At 36.0% G+C, this 18,147-nt stretch overlaps 1 protein-coding gene across 16 annotated transcripts in view; it reads right to left on the bottom strand.

Moving 5' to 3' along the window:
• MTHFD2L (methylenetetrahydrofolate dehydrogenase (NADP+ dependent) 2 like) overlaps positions 1-18,147 on the bottom strand; it is a 185,462-nt gene that overhangs the window by 8,112 nt on the left and 159,203 nt on the right. For 13 of the 16 annotated variants that reach the window (XR_004182781.1, XR_002522065.2, XR_002522066.2 and 10 more), the window contains one exon: positions 17,748-17,873. The exons of 1 other annotated variant lie outside the window; for it this stretch is intronic. Coding sequence is in view for 10 of the 15 variants with exons in the window: in XM_021938529.2 (XP_021794221.1) it covers positions 17,748-17,873 (126 nt within the window). In the remaining 5 variants the exon portion in view is untranslated. Of the gene's footprint in view, positions 1-14,845; positions 16,247-17,747; positions 17,874-18,147 lie in introns of those variants that run through there. 2 more of the 16 variants (XM_031664498.1, XR_002522068.2) reach the window with 2 other exon arrangements.

Here is an 18,147-nt window from a genome sequence, read left to right as displayed (position 1 = left end):
TAAATATATCACAAATATATATAGTTAACATGTGTTATGAATTTTTTGATGGCATGTTAGAAAGAAAAGATGAGAATACTGTGATTTGGAAGGTAATATTTCAGTTTTCCAGACAGCCTCTCTATACAGAAAGCACAACCTTTCCATTACCACATTTACATCTAATGCATTCTATTCTGTAGAAACATTAGAATGGGTCAATCGTCATTCAACAAATAGCTATGAATTTTTAGTCCTTTCTTCCTTTGCTCTAACTGTTCCTTCTACTCGGATCATTATTCCATCTTATCCAAACAAGAAACTCATTATTTCTTGAAAGCCAATGAAATGTCACCTGTCTATAATTTTCCTGAAAAACTCATTCCTCCAGTGTTGAATCGAAAGTCCCACCATCTATATTTCCAATAATTTTATACCTACCTCCATTATGGAACTTAATACACTGTGCACTGTCTGTTCCCTTAACTAGACACCAGCATCTAGAAGACAGAAGCCAAGTCACTGTGGTGGTTGTTTTTAATTCTTAGAAGGTGCACAGCTTAGGCACTCAGCAGATTTTGAGAAAGTGAACTTAAATTGCCCTTACTTAAAATCTAAAACCAATTTGCAGAAATGTGCTTTTGACTGGATGTAAACGATATCAATTTAGTTTAAGCTAATTTACTGAAAAACTCGAGCTACTCCTTTTGCTTTAGGGTGATAAACTGCATTTTCTACTTTTCAATAAGCTGACTTAATGGCCTGAGAAATGCCTTCCAGGACCTTTTCTCAAGCATTGGAGAAGCAATGCCTTTAAAACTTGGCAGGTCTTTAGAAGAAACATTTATCCTCCTCCTCCCCCTCCTACTCCTCCTCCTCTCCCCTCCCCCCCCCCTCTACTACTACTATTTATACTACTACTACAATTTATACTAATAGAACATAAAGTCATATATTTGTAAAGCACTAACTGAAATATTCATATATAAAAATAAAATTCTGCTAAATAATATGGGAAAGTAAAAATCAAGTGCAAATTGAATCTTCAATGGAAAACAAAATGATTTATTTCAAAATTTAAAAGTTGCATACAATTTGTTATATCAGAAAATCTATTGTGGGTATCAAATTATTTTTATATAGTTTGGTTTCTAACTTTGAAAGGTAAAGTGGCTTTGATATTATTTGTCTATGAAAAAATAGTAAAAAACATAGCTACTATCAATTGAGTACCTATTAATTACTTGCCAAGAATTATATACATTGTTTTAATATTTAATATTTAATTATTTCCTTTTAATAGATGAGGAAACTGTGGCTCAGTGAAGTTACAGTGACTTATCACTCTCCTATATGGTAGAGACATTATTCACAGCCAGGTTTGAAATACTCTATAATTCCATACTTTCACCCCATTCCAGTGCAACTGTATTATCATGATCTGAACAAGTAGAAAAGTCCAAAGAATGGCTCAAGTGCCAGAAATTAACTTAGTTTTCTCAAAGTGTTAGCAGCATATTCTGGAAAAAAGAAATGAAGAGGAAAAGGTTCTAATATATTAATTTTTCAACATTTTGACTATGAGTTCCCATAGCTCATCATCTCTGAACTACATATTACACTTTAAATTACACAGCTGGCTTAGCAGTTGGAGTCACTTTATTCCTGGTGTCAGATCAGATAAACCACTGGTCTGCTCAGGCATCATTATCTTCCTCCTCCCAATTACGTTTGTCAGACAACATGCTTACTACTGCATTCTTTTGCTCAAAAAGTGAGGTTTGAGTAGAGGAGGAGGGAATGTGAATGAGATACTGCATGAAATAATATCTGCCTGAAATTTTTTTAGCTCAGTGTCTACATTTTTGCATACTTTGCTGGTGGAAACCAACACACATTCACCATGTCCTGCCTATCAGTTTTCACAGCGTAATAGGTCTTCACCTGACCTGGGCTAGGGCTTCTCTGAACATTAACAAACATTTAGTAGCATCAATAGAGACCTGAAAATTATTCACGAGGCAGAAGATTATAATATCATTGTAAACACACCTTGTTATTCAAATACTTGCTTTAATCTTTTTTGTTTTCGTTTTTGAAATAAAGTATATGGATATGAAGATTAAACCCTGTACATGCTCATGAGAGACAGAGTGATTAATTTGACTTTAGAAAACACATATTAGGTTTCTGTTCCTTTTGATTTGACTTTCATGAGTATCTGTATCTGAGAAAGAAATAATAAGCTTACCTGCTGCTGGCTAGTGTTAATATATTCTTTGTCTATTTACATAAGGATCAGGATACAGAAGTAAGTGATCTCTCAAGAAATGTGGGGCGTTATTGGCAAGTGCCAGTGGATACAGATGTCGATGCTTAACAAAAATTCTCTACTCTAATGATTTTGCATAATATCTCAGGGCGATCCTAAGCAACACATTTATGAAATACTGAAGGTGGCTTATGTGCTAAAATTAGTCATGTGAGAAAGAATTACATTTTATTCACATTTGATGCTCTGAAAAGCATTTTCCCCAATCATGTCTGAAAGAGAGCAAGGTAACCAGCATTACATCACCAGAATAACCTCTCATTGGCTAGTCTTTCCCTGAGGGCAGACAAAGGTTTGCACTTAGTTGAAGATGATGCTTTTAAATATTAATCCTATTATGCGTAGGGAAAAGGTGTTCTACCTGCTCCATTAAATAAAAATATAGAAGCATTATAGGACACTAATTTCCTTCAGCGACTTAATTTACTGTGGGTGTAGATGTGAGGGCATATGTGTGTCTGTTTAAGGGAATTCCAGAAGTTCAGTATATATGGGAATCAGGTACGAGATCTTGATTGATATTAGCCCTTTCATATGAGATTAATGAACACATATGGTAAAACCAGGCTTAGATTCAATTTCATAAAATCAACGTGATTTTAGACCTACTGAAACTATTTGACAATTGAGACAAATAAACAATCACCAAATCCTGTTGTCCACATTAAACTTGCTCTGGAGAATGAGACTCAGATGAAAATGACATGGAAATGTTTAAAGTAAGTTCCTGAAAATAAGAATGTTTTATTATTCTTATAATAAATATAAATAATTATCATAATAATTTATTTGGATGATATCTCTGCAAACTTTAGACTCTGTAAAGTAATTCCATAGATTTCCTTGAAAGTGCTGTAGCTTTGTCAGCAAGATTAAGAACGTTAGGGTATGTGTTCAGTTGTAGAGAAATAAAAGAGATTTAAAAAGATTTGCCTTTGTACATACTATTCTCTTTGTCTAACATGCCCTTCTTTCACTTCTCCAGTTGATGAATATTTATTCTTCCTTCTCAGATCCAGGGTAAATGTCACTTTCTTTGTTGAGCCTGTTAACTCCCCAGGCTAAGTTAACTGTTCATTCATATATCAGTGAGACTTAAGTGATTTTCAATTTGCATTCATAGAGCATATTGGAATCTCTTGTGAGATTAAGTCATACTGCATATGCCTCCTCCTACCCCAATATTGCACATTGTCACTGTGCACCACTAAGAATTAATGTTTGAAGTGAGAGATATTTCTAATGGTGGGAAGGGAATGTTATACATATAAACGGGATGGAGAAAATTTTAAATCTGGTTGGAATTCACTGCTGTAGTATGGCTACTTTACATGATGGCCTCAGGTTCCCAGGCAAGTACCAGTCAAACCCCAATGTGCAAATGGTTTTCACACTTCTGCTTACATAAGAGTTGTTAATGTGCCATCGACCAAAGCAAGGCACATGATCAAGTTGAAATTCAAAGACTTGGAGTAAAAGCAGTGGCCAAGTCACCCTGCAAAGGGGATGTACACATGGGGACAACATAAATGTGTGGCCATTTTTTATAATCTACTATAGTAGCCTCTTGGCTCCCAGTCCACCATGTTAGCCATATAATTTGCTCCCAGAGTTATTCTTTAAAACACAGATTTGATTATCTTAGCTTATAAACATTTGATGGATCTTCACTGTCTCTAGGATAAAATATAAATTCTTTGTTATGGCAATCAAGGTCTTTTATATTCTGGCCCACCATCTTTATTTTGTATCATTTTCTAGCCCTATATTCAATTAGTCACTGTTCCCACACATGCCACAAACTAGACCAGATAGATTCATAACAAATATTCCTTGAGCAAGACAGACATAGTTACTACCTCGTGGAGCTTTTAGCCTAGTTGGGAAGATGGACATTAAAAAGGCAATTGCCTAAATAATAATTGAGCTACGGCAGTGATGTGTGCTACACATGAAATGTGTGCTGCACTGTGAAGGTGTCAAGAGGATCTGGGTCTGAACAGCACTGTGTATTCATGTGGCATATCCATGCCAAGTTTTTCCATGGGAAGAGAGAGGTGTAGAATAGACAGTGTTCTGTGTAGGGGAGACAATGTGATAAAGGTGGCAAGAAGCTTCCCTCAGGTAGAAAGCAGCCTGAACTCTCGGAAACACTGTAAGAAGGCCAGTATGGCTGAGATGTAGGAGTAAAGCAGAGTTGCAGGAGATGACATGGAAGAGATAGGCAGTGTCTGGTTATGTAGAGACTCATAGAAAATATCAAGCATTTTGCATATTAACTTAAGAGCAATGGTTAAAGTATTTTTAACATTTGGAAAAACATATTTTGAGGTAGCATAAAATTAAATGAAGAAACTGTTCTGTGTTTGCACATTTCTCTAATGAAGTGAGTTTAATATCTGGGGTGAAAGGAAAGGAGATAAACACAAAAATTACAAAATAAATTGAGATTCTAAGGTGGGAATAAATTCAGGCTTTTGTAGGAGTACCTCAAAGAGAAAATATGAATCAGATATGGGGATCAGAGAAATATTGTAAAGTTGCAGAAAAGCTGCAAGATTAATGGACACCTGAGCAGGGAAGAAAGGGAGAGAGAAAGCAATGCAGACACAGGGAAGAGTAAAAGCAAAGGTGGGCTGGATTTGACAATAAATCTAATATAATGGAGGAGGTAAAATGAGTTCATTACGACCAAAGCACATGATGAAAACAGCAAGAAGAGAGAGAGAAGCCTGGGGAGGTGGTCATGGGCACATGGGGTCAAGAAACTTAGGTTGGGTGATGGTAGCTGTAGTTACTGTGTTCAGGGTGAATAAGCTTTTTAAAGAGTCTTTCATGAATAAACTTGGCTATTTACATATTTAGGAGTGATCTTTTGTAATATGAAAAACTTGTGAGAAAAATGTATACTACTAAATAATTTTAGAAGAAAGTAGTAAAGGAGAAATTCATCTTGCATTTTCATAAATTTTCAGGCTATTGCATGCCACTAAATCATTACTAAAGAAATCCTCTTTCAGCCTGGCATGCATGTCTAATCTTCTGTGTTCTCTCTTCTCCCCTATGTGGCTGATGACTTCCCCCTCTACGTTATTGGCTTCAGATTTCTAAAAGGAAGAACTAAGACTTGGCTTGACATCATTTACATTATTCTTACTTGAAGACAACCATTTTTCAACGTCAGTATAAGAACAATAGGTACAGGGCAGAGGCTCTTTCATATTTAAAATTTGAGGTGATGATAGAGATAATGGAAGAAACTAATCATCCAGTTTTTATGAACGCCTCCAAAAAAATCCAAGGGTGGCATAGATGACAGGGTGCATAAAATTTACTCATGAAGGATACTAAAAGCAACATAAAGGACACTAAAATGCCCTTTAAAAAATCTTAAGTAAGAATAAAATAGAAAGTATGTGGTCATGAATCTTTTGGCACCATCAATCCATCCTTCACGACAGGGTGTTTCCAGCTGGTGTGTTCTGTCATTGCTTCATTTGGAAACTTTATGTTCTCAGGTTCCCAGGGTCAAGAACCGAACAATTCAGATTCTTATTTAAGATACTTTGTTGGAATACTCTCTAATTCCTTGGCAAATAGTAAATTTCTACTTCAGTAGATTATATATACTCCAAAGATCCCAAATAATGGCATTTCCAGATGTATCTAAGCAGAATTAATTTTGCTAGTATATTTTTGAAATTGTATATTCTGGCAAAGTTAAAGAATACATTTGTGCTCTATAAATTTATTTTTGGAGTGGAGAAAGAAGAACTGGTGTCTCATGTTCCTATAGTATTGTTTTATTTGTCTTTCTATTTTGCCTGATCCACTGTCTCTTTTAAAGAAGTACTCTATGGCCCATGTCAGTTCTCCACAATGCTATAATTATTTTTTAAAATCAACCCCCTCCCCCAAAAAGAAGATGGATGATTCTTTATCTGTGGCAAGGCAGCAGAACAAAAATTTCTTGCTTCTCTCATGTGAATTTCATCTTCCTGGTATACATATGTAATTGTCTAATTTAAATGCTTGAAGAATTTTCCCATGCTTCTAAATGCAAACCACTTAAGTGTAGCCTCTCAAACATCCACTCTAATGAAGGGGAGACAAGCTTCAGGAAAATGAAGTACAGGAATAACAACCAGAAAAACCTGAATGACATAGGATGGGAGAAATAGTATGACTCAGGAGATAATACAGAAAACACTCCACTTTCTCATATGGTTGATAGAAAAATGACACTTAAAAGCATGGTGAACCAGAAAGCAAAGGGCTCCTTAACAAGTCAGTAGTTTGCCACTAAACTTCGAAGGTAACCAGGAATCAAGTGCTCCAGAGGGAATTTACTATATTTCTTCTTACATTCATCTGGTTGCTGAATCTTTAGGCTTCTACAAGTTTTTTAAATATATTGAGATGTTCATTATCATGGCATCCTGTGGTCAGTAATGAAATAGAGAGGATTATTGCCCTAATGTGGTAGAAATGTATGAGACTGATCTATATTTCTGTACAAATTGTGTTGACTTCATTACCTTGGTAAGTTGTACCTACAAGGACTTCTCTCAACTATTTACTTTACAACTTGTATTTGTAGGGTGGCTAAGTTTTATTTTCCTTTATATTAAGTTAAATATATATCTGGTAATATATGTTATAGATGTATACCATCATTCTCAGCAAACTAACACAGGAACAGAAAACTAAACACTGCATGTTCTCACTCATAAGTGGGAGTTGAACAATGAGAACACATGGACACAGGGAGGGGAATATCACATACTGGGGCCTGTTGGCAGGTGGAGGGCAAGAGAAGGGATAGCATTTGGAGAAATACTTAATGTAGACAACGGGTTGATGGGTGCATCCAGCCACCATGGCGCGTGTATATCTATGTAACAAACCTGCACTTTCTGCACATGTACCCCAGAGCTTAAAGTATAATAATTTAAAAACCTATTCAAAAAAACCATAAAAAAGAAAAAACATACCACTCACACCACTTAGAAAAAAAATACCACTCATACCACTTAGAAGACAATTAGTGGAACCAAATAGCAAGTCAGTCACCTGGAGAGAGTTTGAAATTGCTTTCTGTGAACTCTAGCTATGACATATCAGTGAAACCTTCTTTCTCACCATGGATGCTGTCAGCGGTCATTGTCAGATTCTATTTTAGTAGGCAGGAGTAACAATACTGCCTTGATATTTCTGGTAGTTCTATTGAGAGCTGGGAAAATTACTAAAAATATCTCCCTTTCATGATGTCTTTAAAAATACAAGATCATCATACACTCTTGTCATCCTCTCCAATCCTTTCCTCTACCCCCAATCCCTTTTTCCTCAAGTCACTGAACATTCGTATCAGAGTAGCAAATCTGTAAACTAGATAAAGCTTTCTGGAGTATCTTCCAAATCTCTTGGCAGGGCCTTAATTTCTATAGTCTGCCATAATCAACCCAAGATAGGAGAAGATAAAAATCTCCCTTCCGTAGGTATTTGGTCTTAATATGGATCACTGAGAAACAGCTATTAAAAACAAACAAACAAACAACAACAAAAAAACAACTCATCACAGTTCAAGCAAAGAAGAAAAACTTGCAGAGGTATTAGTCACCTCTCTTGTTCCTATGAAAGTATTTTTTGTGTCTCAACTTTAACTCTTCTCTACAAAGGTAGATGATCCAATGTCAAAGACATTCTACTAAATAGAGGTCTCTAGAAGTTGACTTGATTTCAAAGCCCTAGACTTCACAGTAAATATTGTGTCCATGTTGTAAGCCACAATGGAGGCAGCTGGCTTACTGATGATAGGAATCTCATAGTGACCATCAGTGGTTCTACCTGTTTCGTGAAATGATCTGTGTGGATTCTATGATCACAGTGTTAATAACAATCTCCCAGAGGGGCTTTTACAGTGTTCATCAACTTTTCTAAATGATTGGAACAAGTTACCTCTGGGTTAAAGTATAAGATCTTCTCTTATAGTAAAAGCTGGAGCTTTGAACTACTTTATAATTATCTACCACAAAATGTAGATGTTTTGAGTCAGACTGATTAGCCATATCATCAAACTAAATGATTGACACTGAAAACTGAGGTGGTTGGGAGTCACTTTAATTTGGTTTTTTGTAATCACAGATTAATAGTTTTGTGAAAGTGATACAATTAAAAACCATCCTTGTTTACTTAGAAACTGATTATATACACGTACTTTCCCATGTTGTAGAACACACAGTTGGGAGTAAGCAGTGCCTAAACTACTTTCCAAATAAGCTTACTTTGCATAATCTGGAAAACATAAATTCCGGGTGTACACCCGGAATTATTTGTTGTGTGCACGATACACCAGGACCTCAAATAGTGCCTAGTATGAAGCAGCACTCACAAAATATGTGCTGAGTAAATCAATGAAGAATCAATGGATGTATCATTAATGAATATGTGTTGTTGAATTAATGATGTATTTGCTGTTACTCTGCAAGAAAGCTTTTGTTCCCATTAAGTTAACTTGAGGGGAGTATTTCTGTAATGTAAGAATGACACCATAGGTTTTTAAATACAGAGAATGTTCATACAGATAACCAGTGGCCTGAATAAGAAGGCTGAAATCTGGTGTGGGACAGAGATATAAAAGAAATGGGCCAGACACGATGGCTCACGCCTGTAATTCCAGAACTTTGGGAGGCCGAGGAGGGCAGATCACGATGTTAGGAGATCAAGACCATCCTGGCCAACATGGTGAAACCCTGTCTCTACTAAAAATGCAAAAATTAGCTGGGTGTGGTAAGTGTATCTGTAGTCCTAGCTACTCAGGAGGCTGAGGCAGGAGAATTGTTCCCACCCGGGAGGTGGAGGCTGCAGTGAGCCGAGATTGCACCACTGCACTCCGGCCTGGGTGACAGAGTGAGACTCCATCTCAAAAATAAATAAATAAATAAACAAATAAATAAATAAATAAATAAAATAAATAAATAAATAAAGGAAAAATAAACGTAAGATAGGAAGCTAACCTTACAGAGGCATCCAATCTAGTTAGGAATAACTAAGTAAAAGTGAAAGGATAGGATTAAGAGCAAGATGAGTAAGGCAAATGAAACCTGTAAGGAGAGTCTGGAAAAGATGGGAATAAGCATGAGTGCTTTAAAGTTGATTCATATAAGAGTTGGGCAAAGAACAGACTACACTGGAAGAGAGTTTAGGCCAGAAAAGTAATGAGGAGAATGGTGGTAATTGAAGTGTGAAGTTGTATACTTCTGGATTAGCAGTTTAGTGGGAATGGAGAGAAAACGTGAGCAATGTGTGCTCGCTCGTACACACACACACACACACACACACACACACACACAGTTTTTCACCAGGCATTATGCTTGGCAATTCACCTACATTAACTAGCTTATGTAAGGTGATTATTTCATTTAATCTTCACAACAACTTTATAAGATAGAATTATCACAATTTTTCAGATGATATAATTGAGTCTCAGAGTGGTGAAATGATTTACCTAAGATCACAATTGTTTTAAGCAGTAGAGTTGGGATTCAAATCCAAGTTAGCTTGACTGCAAAGCATAGTCTTTTATGAAAGGTTGAACATAATACAAAAAGAGCAGGGAGTAAAAGATGAATCCAGACTTTCAAATGCAGAGCATTAAAAGAAAACATAAACGGAAAGCTGCTTACAAAGCACTCCAGCGGTTTTCACCCCATCTCTAGTAATTTCTTAGGAGAATGATACTGAGCTTCTATTTAATTCCAAACCCTTTCCTGACCTTACGTTTGACTATTGGGTTGGAATTTTGAGGAATGGTTTGGCCAGATGGAGTCTCAAATTAAAAGGTCCCTTTATAGGGGAGATTTCCTGCCTGGTGGAGATTCTTTTGAAAAATTCAAAATAAGGCACCAGATATTTGGGGAAAATTCACAATTGTATACAATATCATACTTCCCTTTTTCAACAGACCACGTTGGGCATGCTACTGAGCACATAAAGCCTTTTATAATGTTTCCTCCTTTCCTTTGATTCTCTGTTCCCTCTACCAGGAAAGAGCCCCTTCCTCTCTTTTGCCCATTCTCTACCCTAAATACGCATACTTGAGTAAAATTCATCTCAAGAGGATTCTAGAACTGGCGCCTCCACTCTTGCTTATTCCAAAATCCTTTGAGTCATACTTGATTGATTCTTCTCTTTCCCTCATATCTAATTGTTTAACCAATCATTTCAACTCTCCTTTAAAATTATATCTACCATCTAACCACCGCTTAACATCTTCACCCATTATAAGCTGCTCCACGCCCCATCATTTCTTACTTGGATAATTACAATAGCTTCTTAACAGCTATCCCTATTTATACCCTTAACCTCTATACAGCCTATGTGTCATTCAGTAGCCACAGTGCATTGTTAAAATACAAGCCAAATGTCATTTCTTTGCCCCAAATCCTCCAGTGGATTTTCACTGCCTTAGAGTAAAATCCATATATCCTTCCTTGGTCTATAAGACGGGATTGCTGCTACCTCTTTGACTTTATTCTCTATCACTCGCTTCCTTACTTACTGTTTCAGTTACAATGGCCCCCTTGCAGCTCATAGAAACCACCAAGCAGGCCCTCCTCAGGGTCTTTGCATTTGCTTCTCCACTTGCCTGGAATGCTGCTCCCTCACCTGTCCACATGACTCCCTTCTTTGTTTGTTCAGGTTAGCATAAGCCTTCCCTGACCACCCTTTCTAAGAAACTCAATGCCATCATTCTCTAGCCCTCTTAGTTGTTTTATTTTTGTATCACTAAGACACTGCCTTGTTACATAGATATGTATGTATTTGTTTATTATCTGTCTCCTCTAACCAAAATGGAAGCTACCAAAATACTATTTTGTCTCTTTAGGTCACTGTTGTATCCCAAGTGACTATAAAAATGCCTGACACATAGCAAATGCTTAATAGCATTGAACAACTAAATGAATGAACCAAATTTGAAGCATCTAAAAACAGTAATAATTAAGAGACTGAAAATAATCCAGTGAAGATAGAGATATAAAAAATGAAAGTCACAAAGGGACCTGACACAATTGTCAAAATTGTATAACATGGTCAAAAAGTATCAAATCTCTATCAATGATTGAATAATAAACAGTTTAGTTAGAATTAAAGACATTTAGGGGAGGTTGTAATACTTGCACAAATTTTATTGCAAATCTGTGTATCTAAGATCTATGGAAAGCTCAGGGTAAGATTTGAGCCAAGATATAACTTCAGTGACACCAGGATTTCACCATAACCCCAGAAAAAAGTTAGTAAGTGGAGTATGCTTTGAAACCAATGAGAAAGCAATCAGATAATGATGAGATAGTTCCCTGAGGTTTTCAGAACAAAATGAATTCAGGATAGGTAAGCTGAATGATATGTGGATATTATAATAAAAAAGATAAATAAATATCTTTCTTTTCTATCCTAAGTAAGAGATTAGTCTTCAAGTTCTTATGTAAATGGTAGATTATTATTTACCAAAGTATAGCCTCCCATTCAGCGACTATGGATTCCACATCCATTGTACTCCACACATGACTACATTCAGGTCTGTAGAAAGCTAGCAGATGTGATGCATGTACCTTCTAGTTGAACTTTACTAAAGATGGATTTTCTTCTTCTGGGCTCTCTCTTTCACTTTTCCTTAGAAGACAACATAAATGAAGAGGCAATTCAACTTCAACCATGTGGGTAAGGACAACACTCAGGTGGAACGATGTTATGGGATGAATTGTATCCCCTCTAAATTCAGATGTTGAAGTCTTAACCCCAGTACCTCAGAATGTGACTGTTTCAGGAGACATGGTCTTTAAAAATAAAATTAAGTTAAAATGAGGTCATTAGCATGGGGTCTAATCCAACCTTCTAAGAAGAGGAAACTTGGACATAGACACACACAGAGGGAAGACAATGAAAAGACACAGGGAGAAAATGGCCGTCTACCTGGCAAGGTTGCCTCAGAAGAAACAACCCTACGAATCCCCTGATCCTGGACTTTCAGCCTCTAGAATTTTAAGAAGTAAATTTCTGTTGTAAAAATCATTATGTCTGTGGTACTTTGTTATGGCAGCTATGGCAAACTAATAGAAACAGTAGGATAGGAGAAAACAGTATCCCTGAATGATGCATAGCTGCCTAACTCCATTGACTGCCTCCCTAATTCAGACTTCCGTGGGAAATAGCAAAATTATCTTTTTTTTCAGACACAGTCTCACTGTGTCACCTAGGCTAGAGTGCAGTGGCACGATCTTGGCTCACTGCAACCTCTGCCTCCCGGGTTTAAGCAATTCTCCTTCATCAGCCTCTTGAATAGCTGGGATTACAGGAGTGCGCCACCACATCCAGCGAATTTTTGTATTTTTAGTAGAGGCGGGGTTTCACCACATTGGCCAGACTGGTCCCCAACTCCTGCACTCAAGTGATCCACCTGCCTCAGTCTCCTAAAGTGTTGGGATTACAGGTGTGAGCCACCATGCCTGGCTAGCCAAATTATCTTGGCTATGCATTTTGGTTTCCCTTTGTTACAGCCCTTCACCTATACTCAAGTATAATACTTAAAAGGAAAAAAAAAAGGAAACAACCTAAGAGTTTAACAATAGAGAAAGGGTGAACCAAATAATGATACATTCACTGAACATAACCATAAACCAGAACCTCAGCAAGGCAAATCAGTAAAACAAGTTTAAGTGCATAAGTCATATATATTCCGCAAACTATATAGTTGATGCATACATAAAATATCTGGAAGCAACTTTAGTACAAAATATAATGATAATGTCAGTTGCGTTAGAGGAGTAGACATTCTTTTCCATAAAGTGTGACTTCTTTACTTTTGTAATTTAAACCAGTGTCATCAACAATATAATGTACCTTTACATTAGACTTACCACCTTTACAAAGACTTATCACTTTAAATTTTACTATCCAATTATGTTAAGATAGTAGAGAGACGAAAGTCACTCTTACACATTAATCTCATCTATTTTGATTTTAACAAAAATGCCTACATGCCATTTCTCTTTCCTATCTTTTTGCTTTCTTTACAACACCAATTCTTTCCTGTCTTATTTTATTCCTTGTTTTAGTATAAACCAATGAGTGGAAAAGTATTGTCAGAGTTGGAAGACAGGGAGGAGAGATGGCAGACAACAGGGAATAGACACTCCAGTTCTTCTTATTCCACCTCAATCCCTGCAGGAAGCATCATAAAATTGAAGCAAAGCTACTAAAGCTTCAAAAGTATAGAGAAATGTCTTTGTGTTAGTTATGAGAAATAAATGAGGCCCGAGAATTCACCTATAAGAGCACAGTTAATTGAATTAACAGCATGGAAGTAATTAATTAGACTGTTCAGCTGAACAAATCCATTTGATGAATTAAGAACAGTACAATTACGAGTTTTTGAGTCTAGGACTACACACTATTTTCTGATGTGTTATTCATAAGAAGCTATTTACTACTCATAGCACATAATCTCATTTATATCTTTTGAGAATACAGCCTTCTTTGTCAGAAGTGTATGAAGTTTCTTTCAAAGCTACAATAGAAAATGGTTTAAAAAAAATGCCCATGAAAGTAGGTATACATAAGTGTAAAAAGTAATAATCTATATAGCAAATATAAATTTATAAATTAATAGATTATTCACTGTATGATTATTAGTAATAAAAAATAATTCTTAGACATGCAAAATAATTTTATCACAGATGCTTTTAAATACTGTTTCTTCTTTTAATGTCATAAGTCAGGAGGGAGAAAGTATGTTCAAGTAACAGAAGAGGAATGTTAAGCATTTGTCAGAAACTGGACATATTGATGAACTGTCAAGTTCTTAATTGGAAATCAATACAAAACAAAATAGCACTTCAATTTAGTAATAACTTTAAAGCCCTATTTATTTCCCAAAACATCCAAAGAGGCATGGCATTGCAGAAAAGGCCTAACTTGGATGTATGTTGAGGAAAAGAACATACTGGTTAGCAAGGTGCTTAGCACACATTACCTTCCACAGTGAACAACCTACCTGGACAGTAATAGTAATAGTGAGAAACTGTAACCAAACAACTGAATAATCATGTAGTAGAAGTGATTATGGCATTGGATATTGATTTGAACTATATGATCACTAATTTTATGAGACTCAATTGGACACAGAGAAAAATACAGGCAGTGTTCAATTTTTACAGTAGTGTAAGACCACAAAGATGACTGCTGAAACAGTGTGAAGCAATTTTAATAGTCAATGGGAGAAATTATATTTGTTTAGTGACCTTTAAAATTATTTTGTCGAAACATTAAAAGTTCTCTTACTGTGTTTTATAAATGTATAGCGGATTAAAAATAACAGTAAAATTAATATTACTGATAATAGTAAAACAAATATTACTATTTACTAGTAGTAAAACTAATAGTAAAACTAGTATTCACTAATAGTAAAACTACTAGCAAAATTAAACTAATATTTAAAAAACGAATGCAACTTAAAATGCTGAAAACATTGAGAACTGAACTGTTTTTTTCTCTGTAAACATTTTGAAAAGTATAGTTTGAATGGTTCTTGCCTTTTCTTGGTCATACAACTGATGATTAGGAGCAAGCATCTTTTCTATGCCTTGGTGAACTGGCAGATTCCTTTCTAAGTATGAATCAGCTTCCAACATTTTATCCTTTGCCCTTTCAATGGCATGAAATTTCTCTGCAGGTTCCTTTAATGTGAAGTTTTTTACATCCTCTGGGACACTGTCATCCTTTCCATCACAGCCATTTTGCTCATTTATGTCGATAAATCGTTCCCGTCAATGTTATCTACTTTAACTGGGTCACCCAGTTTTCTTTACTAATGAAACAAATATTTCTGCAAGGACAATTTACTTCAACGACTGATTTTATCTACATCTGTTTTGTTTATCTTGGCTACAGTTATAGTGAAACTTTTCACCGATACTCACAAAGCAGCCACCACACTTTCCCTGTGGCAATTTGAAGCCAAATGTTACTTACGAGTTTTGTAGCATAACCCATCTTAAAGTTCCTCCCTCTCAGTTGGGGGATCATCCCTCACCTCAGGTTAAGTCCTGATGAACAACTTGAAGAGCAACATGTCAAAACCTATCACTTGCCTGCTCCTATGGGTGGCTGAGTCATGGCCTCACTGGCAAAGCCTTCTTTACCAAGTCCAGGTCCTCATTAGTACTCTGGCTCCATGAACCAGCACGCTGGCAAGCTAGATACAATTAATAATATGGGTGTCTTTTATGATAGGATTAGAAAATCTTGACCTTCCAGGTGAAAGTTTCTGTGCTTTTACATGATTGTTTGGTAATGCTCTGTTGGATGTCCAAGATACCCCAAACAGTAGAGCTGAATGGAGCCACTAATATAATTGCTATCATTTAACTGATAACACTGACAGCTAGTGAGGTGGTAAAGCTATAGGGCAACAGGCTAGGTCTCCCAGCCCTGTTCATCTCATATCTTTGTCTCTTTTCCATTTCCTTTTTAAATGTTTTATATATACTTAGATACACCAAACTACAACTTGATTTAATAGTCACTACCAAGTTAGACTTCATGTGACATGGAGTATCTATATGTGCTACTAAGTATACACACCCACCAAAAATGCTCACATAAAATTTGCTTTCAGAATACTTTTTACTTTCAGCAAAAATCATTCTTACTTAAAAATAAGAAAGCATGGAAGTGATATGAGACCAAAAAAATACTCTATGAGAGAAGAGTCTTATACAACGTGCTAAACTGAACTGCTGGGTAAGCTTGCCTTACAGGCGGTCAAGGCTGTGAACTGCAAACATCCCTGCTTTTCTTGCCTCAAGCTGGTTATCTCATGTTGTCAGTGCCATCTGGGTGCATCACAAATGTGGTAATTTTGCAATGAACGCATAACTATAATGTTATGAAGAAACAGAATGACAGTAAAGAAAATAAATAAGGCCAGGTTTTAAAATAAAATGTACTTTACTCTTCCAAGTTGAGAAATTCAAATAAGTTACTCATATCTGACCTAAGTGATTGAACATGAAAGATTAAATAAATAAATGAGGTCATTCCCTAGTGATTTCAGCATGTACACAATACACACACAGACATAGGTATATGCATACAGATACACATGTTCGTGTCGAGAGCCATCACTGCTAGAACAGAGTTCCAACCATGTCAGGGACGCTATGTATTAGAGCCAATGAGGGCAGCAGTGTTTTCTTTGGTAAGGTACATCTGTACTCTGCTCTTATTTACACCATTTTGTCTCTAGAATGCATTGTTGCACATATGTGTTCTTAGGGTTTTCTTTTTCTTTTAGGCTCAAATGCCCACTTGGATCTGGTCCCTGATGTATCTTAGAATCTCACATATATAAGGCCAGTATCCTAGGACACTTCTAACTGCATTTTCTATTTTTATTCAACAATATGCTAGAATTTGGGTAAACTATCAGCTGATGAGCAGGTTCTAAGTGAAAATTCAAAATCTAAATTATTTTTAAAATGGCACCACCTATTATTTTCAGTTTCTCTATAAGAAGGGCACATCTATAACTAACGAAGTTCTTGATGTGGCACTGTATTTTTTGGCCAGAATAATCAGTCTTATACAAAAAATATTTCTAACATAAAAATGTCACCACTTGCTTTACCATATTTGTGCCTTCATAGACATCTAAGACTCCTAGGCTACACTGAAAATCTGAACGCAGGTAAACATCTGACAAAGATAACGGAAGTAAAATCAGATTAGAGGGTCAGGCACCTAGAAATACATCAGTCTTGGGGCCCAGTTTCCCCTTTTGTAAAGAGAAGACTGGGTTAGAATTTTTTTTTATTGCTACGTATTTGTTGCCTTATATCTTTCACTGACCACAAAAACTAGCTTAGTTCCTTTTCTTTATTCTCTCTAAAACACAAGTGAAAAACACTGACTTCAACTATCTAGATAACTATCTAGATCTGAAATATAGTTAAGGTTGGCAGACACATCCTAAAGTGCCTTCTGGCTCTAAGAGTGAATGGCTGAGAATAGAGCATATTTGACTAAGCTAGAGTAAGATGACAACTCCCGAAATTCAAAACAATGCCCAGGTCTATAAAAGGACAGCTGTATTCTATCAATAAAAACTGTACTACAAGAAATTTGATCCCTAAAGCAAATATTAATGATACAATTAGAAGAGAGGGAGAAAAGGAAGAAAGGAAGGATAAAAGGGAGGGAAAGAGAGAAGAAGGGAGAAAGTAAATATTTAAGTCTGATTGAACTCTCTTCCCTCAGAAGAAAGAGGTGATGATTAATAAGTTAATAATTCCCCCATAAATGAAACTTCTCTATTTTTAAAATATGTAAGGTAGAATTTTTTTAAATCTTCACTTATCAAAAGATATTGGTTTATTACCTTCAAAGTCCACATCTCCAACTAATTTTGTATTTCCTGTCAGTGGATCATGGACGTAGTTGATACCCACATCAATTACAGCAGCACCTTCTTTAACCATATCAGACGTAATCAAGTTTGGAATACCTGAAAACAAAAAGAGTTGTTTGTCCTTCAGCATAACAAATGTTTATATATATGTTTGGTAGGCTTATATACATACACACACACACACACATATGTGTGTGTATATATATGTGTGTATAACACACACACATATATGTGTGTGTATATATATGTGTGTATAACACGCACACATATATATGTGTGTGTATATGTGTGTATAACACGCACACATATATATGTGTGTGTATATGTGTGTATAACACGCACATATATATATGTGTGTATATATGTGTGT

Source organism: Papio anubis, chromosome 3, assembly GCF_008728515.1.
Source record: "Papio anubis isolate 15944 chromosome 3, Panubis1.0, whole genome shotgun sequence".
Classification (NCBI taxonomy): Eukaryota; Metazoa; Chordata; class Mammalia; order Primates; family Cercopithecidae; genus Papio; species Papio anubis.
The sequence above is the reverse complement of the archived record's forward strand: the minus strand, read 5'-3'. Positions and strand labels throughout refer to the sequence as shown.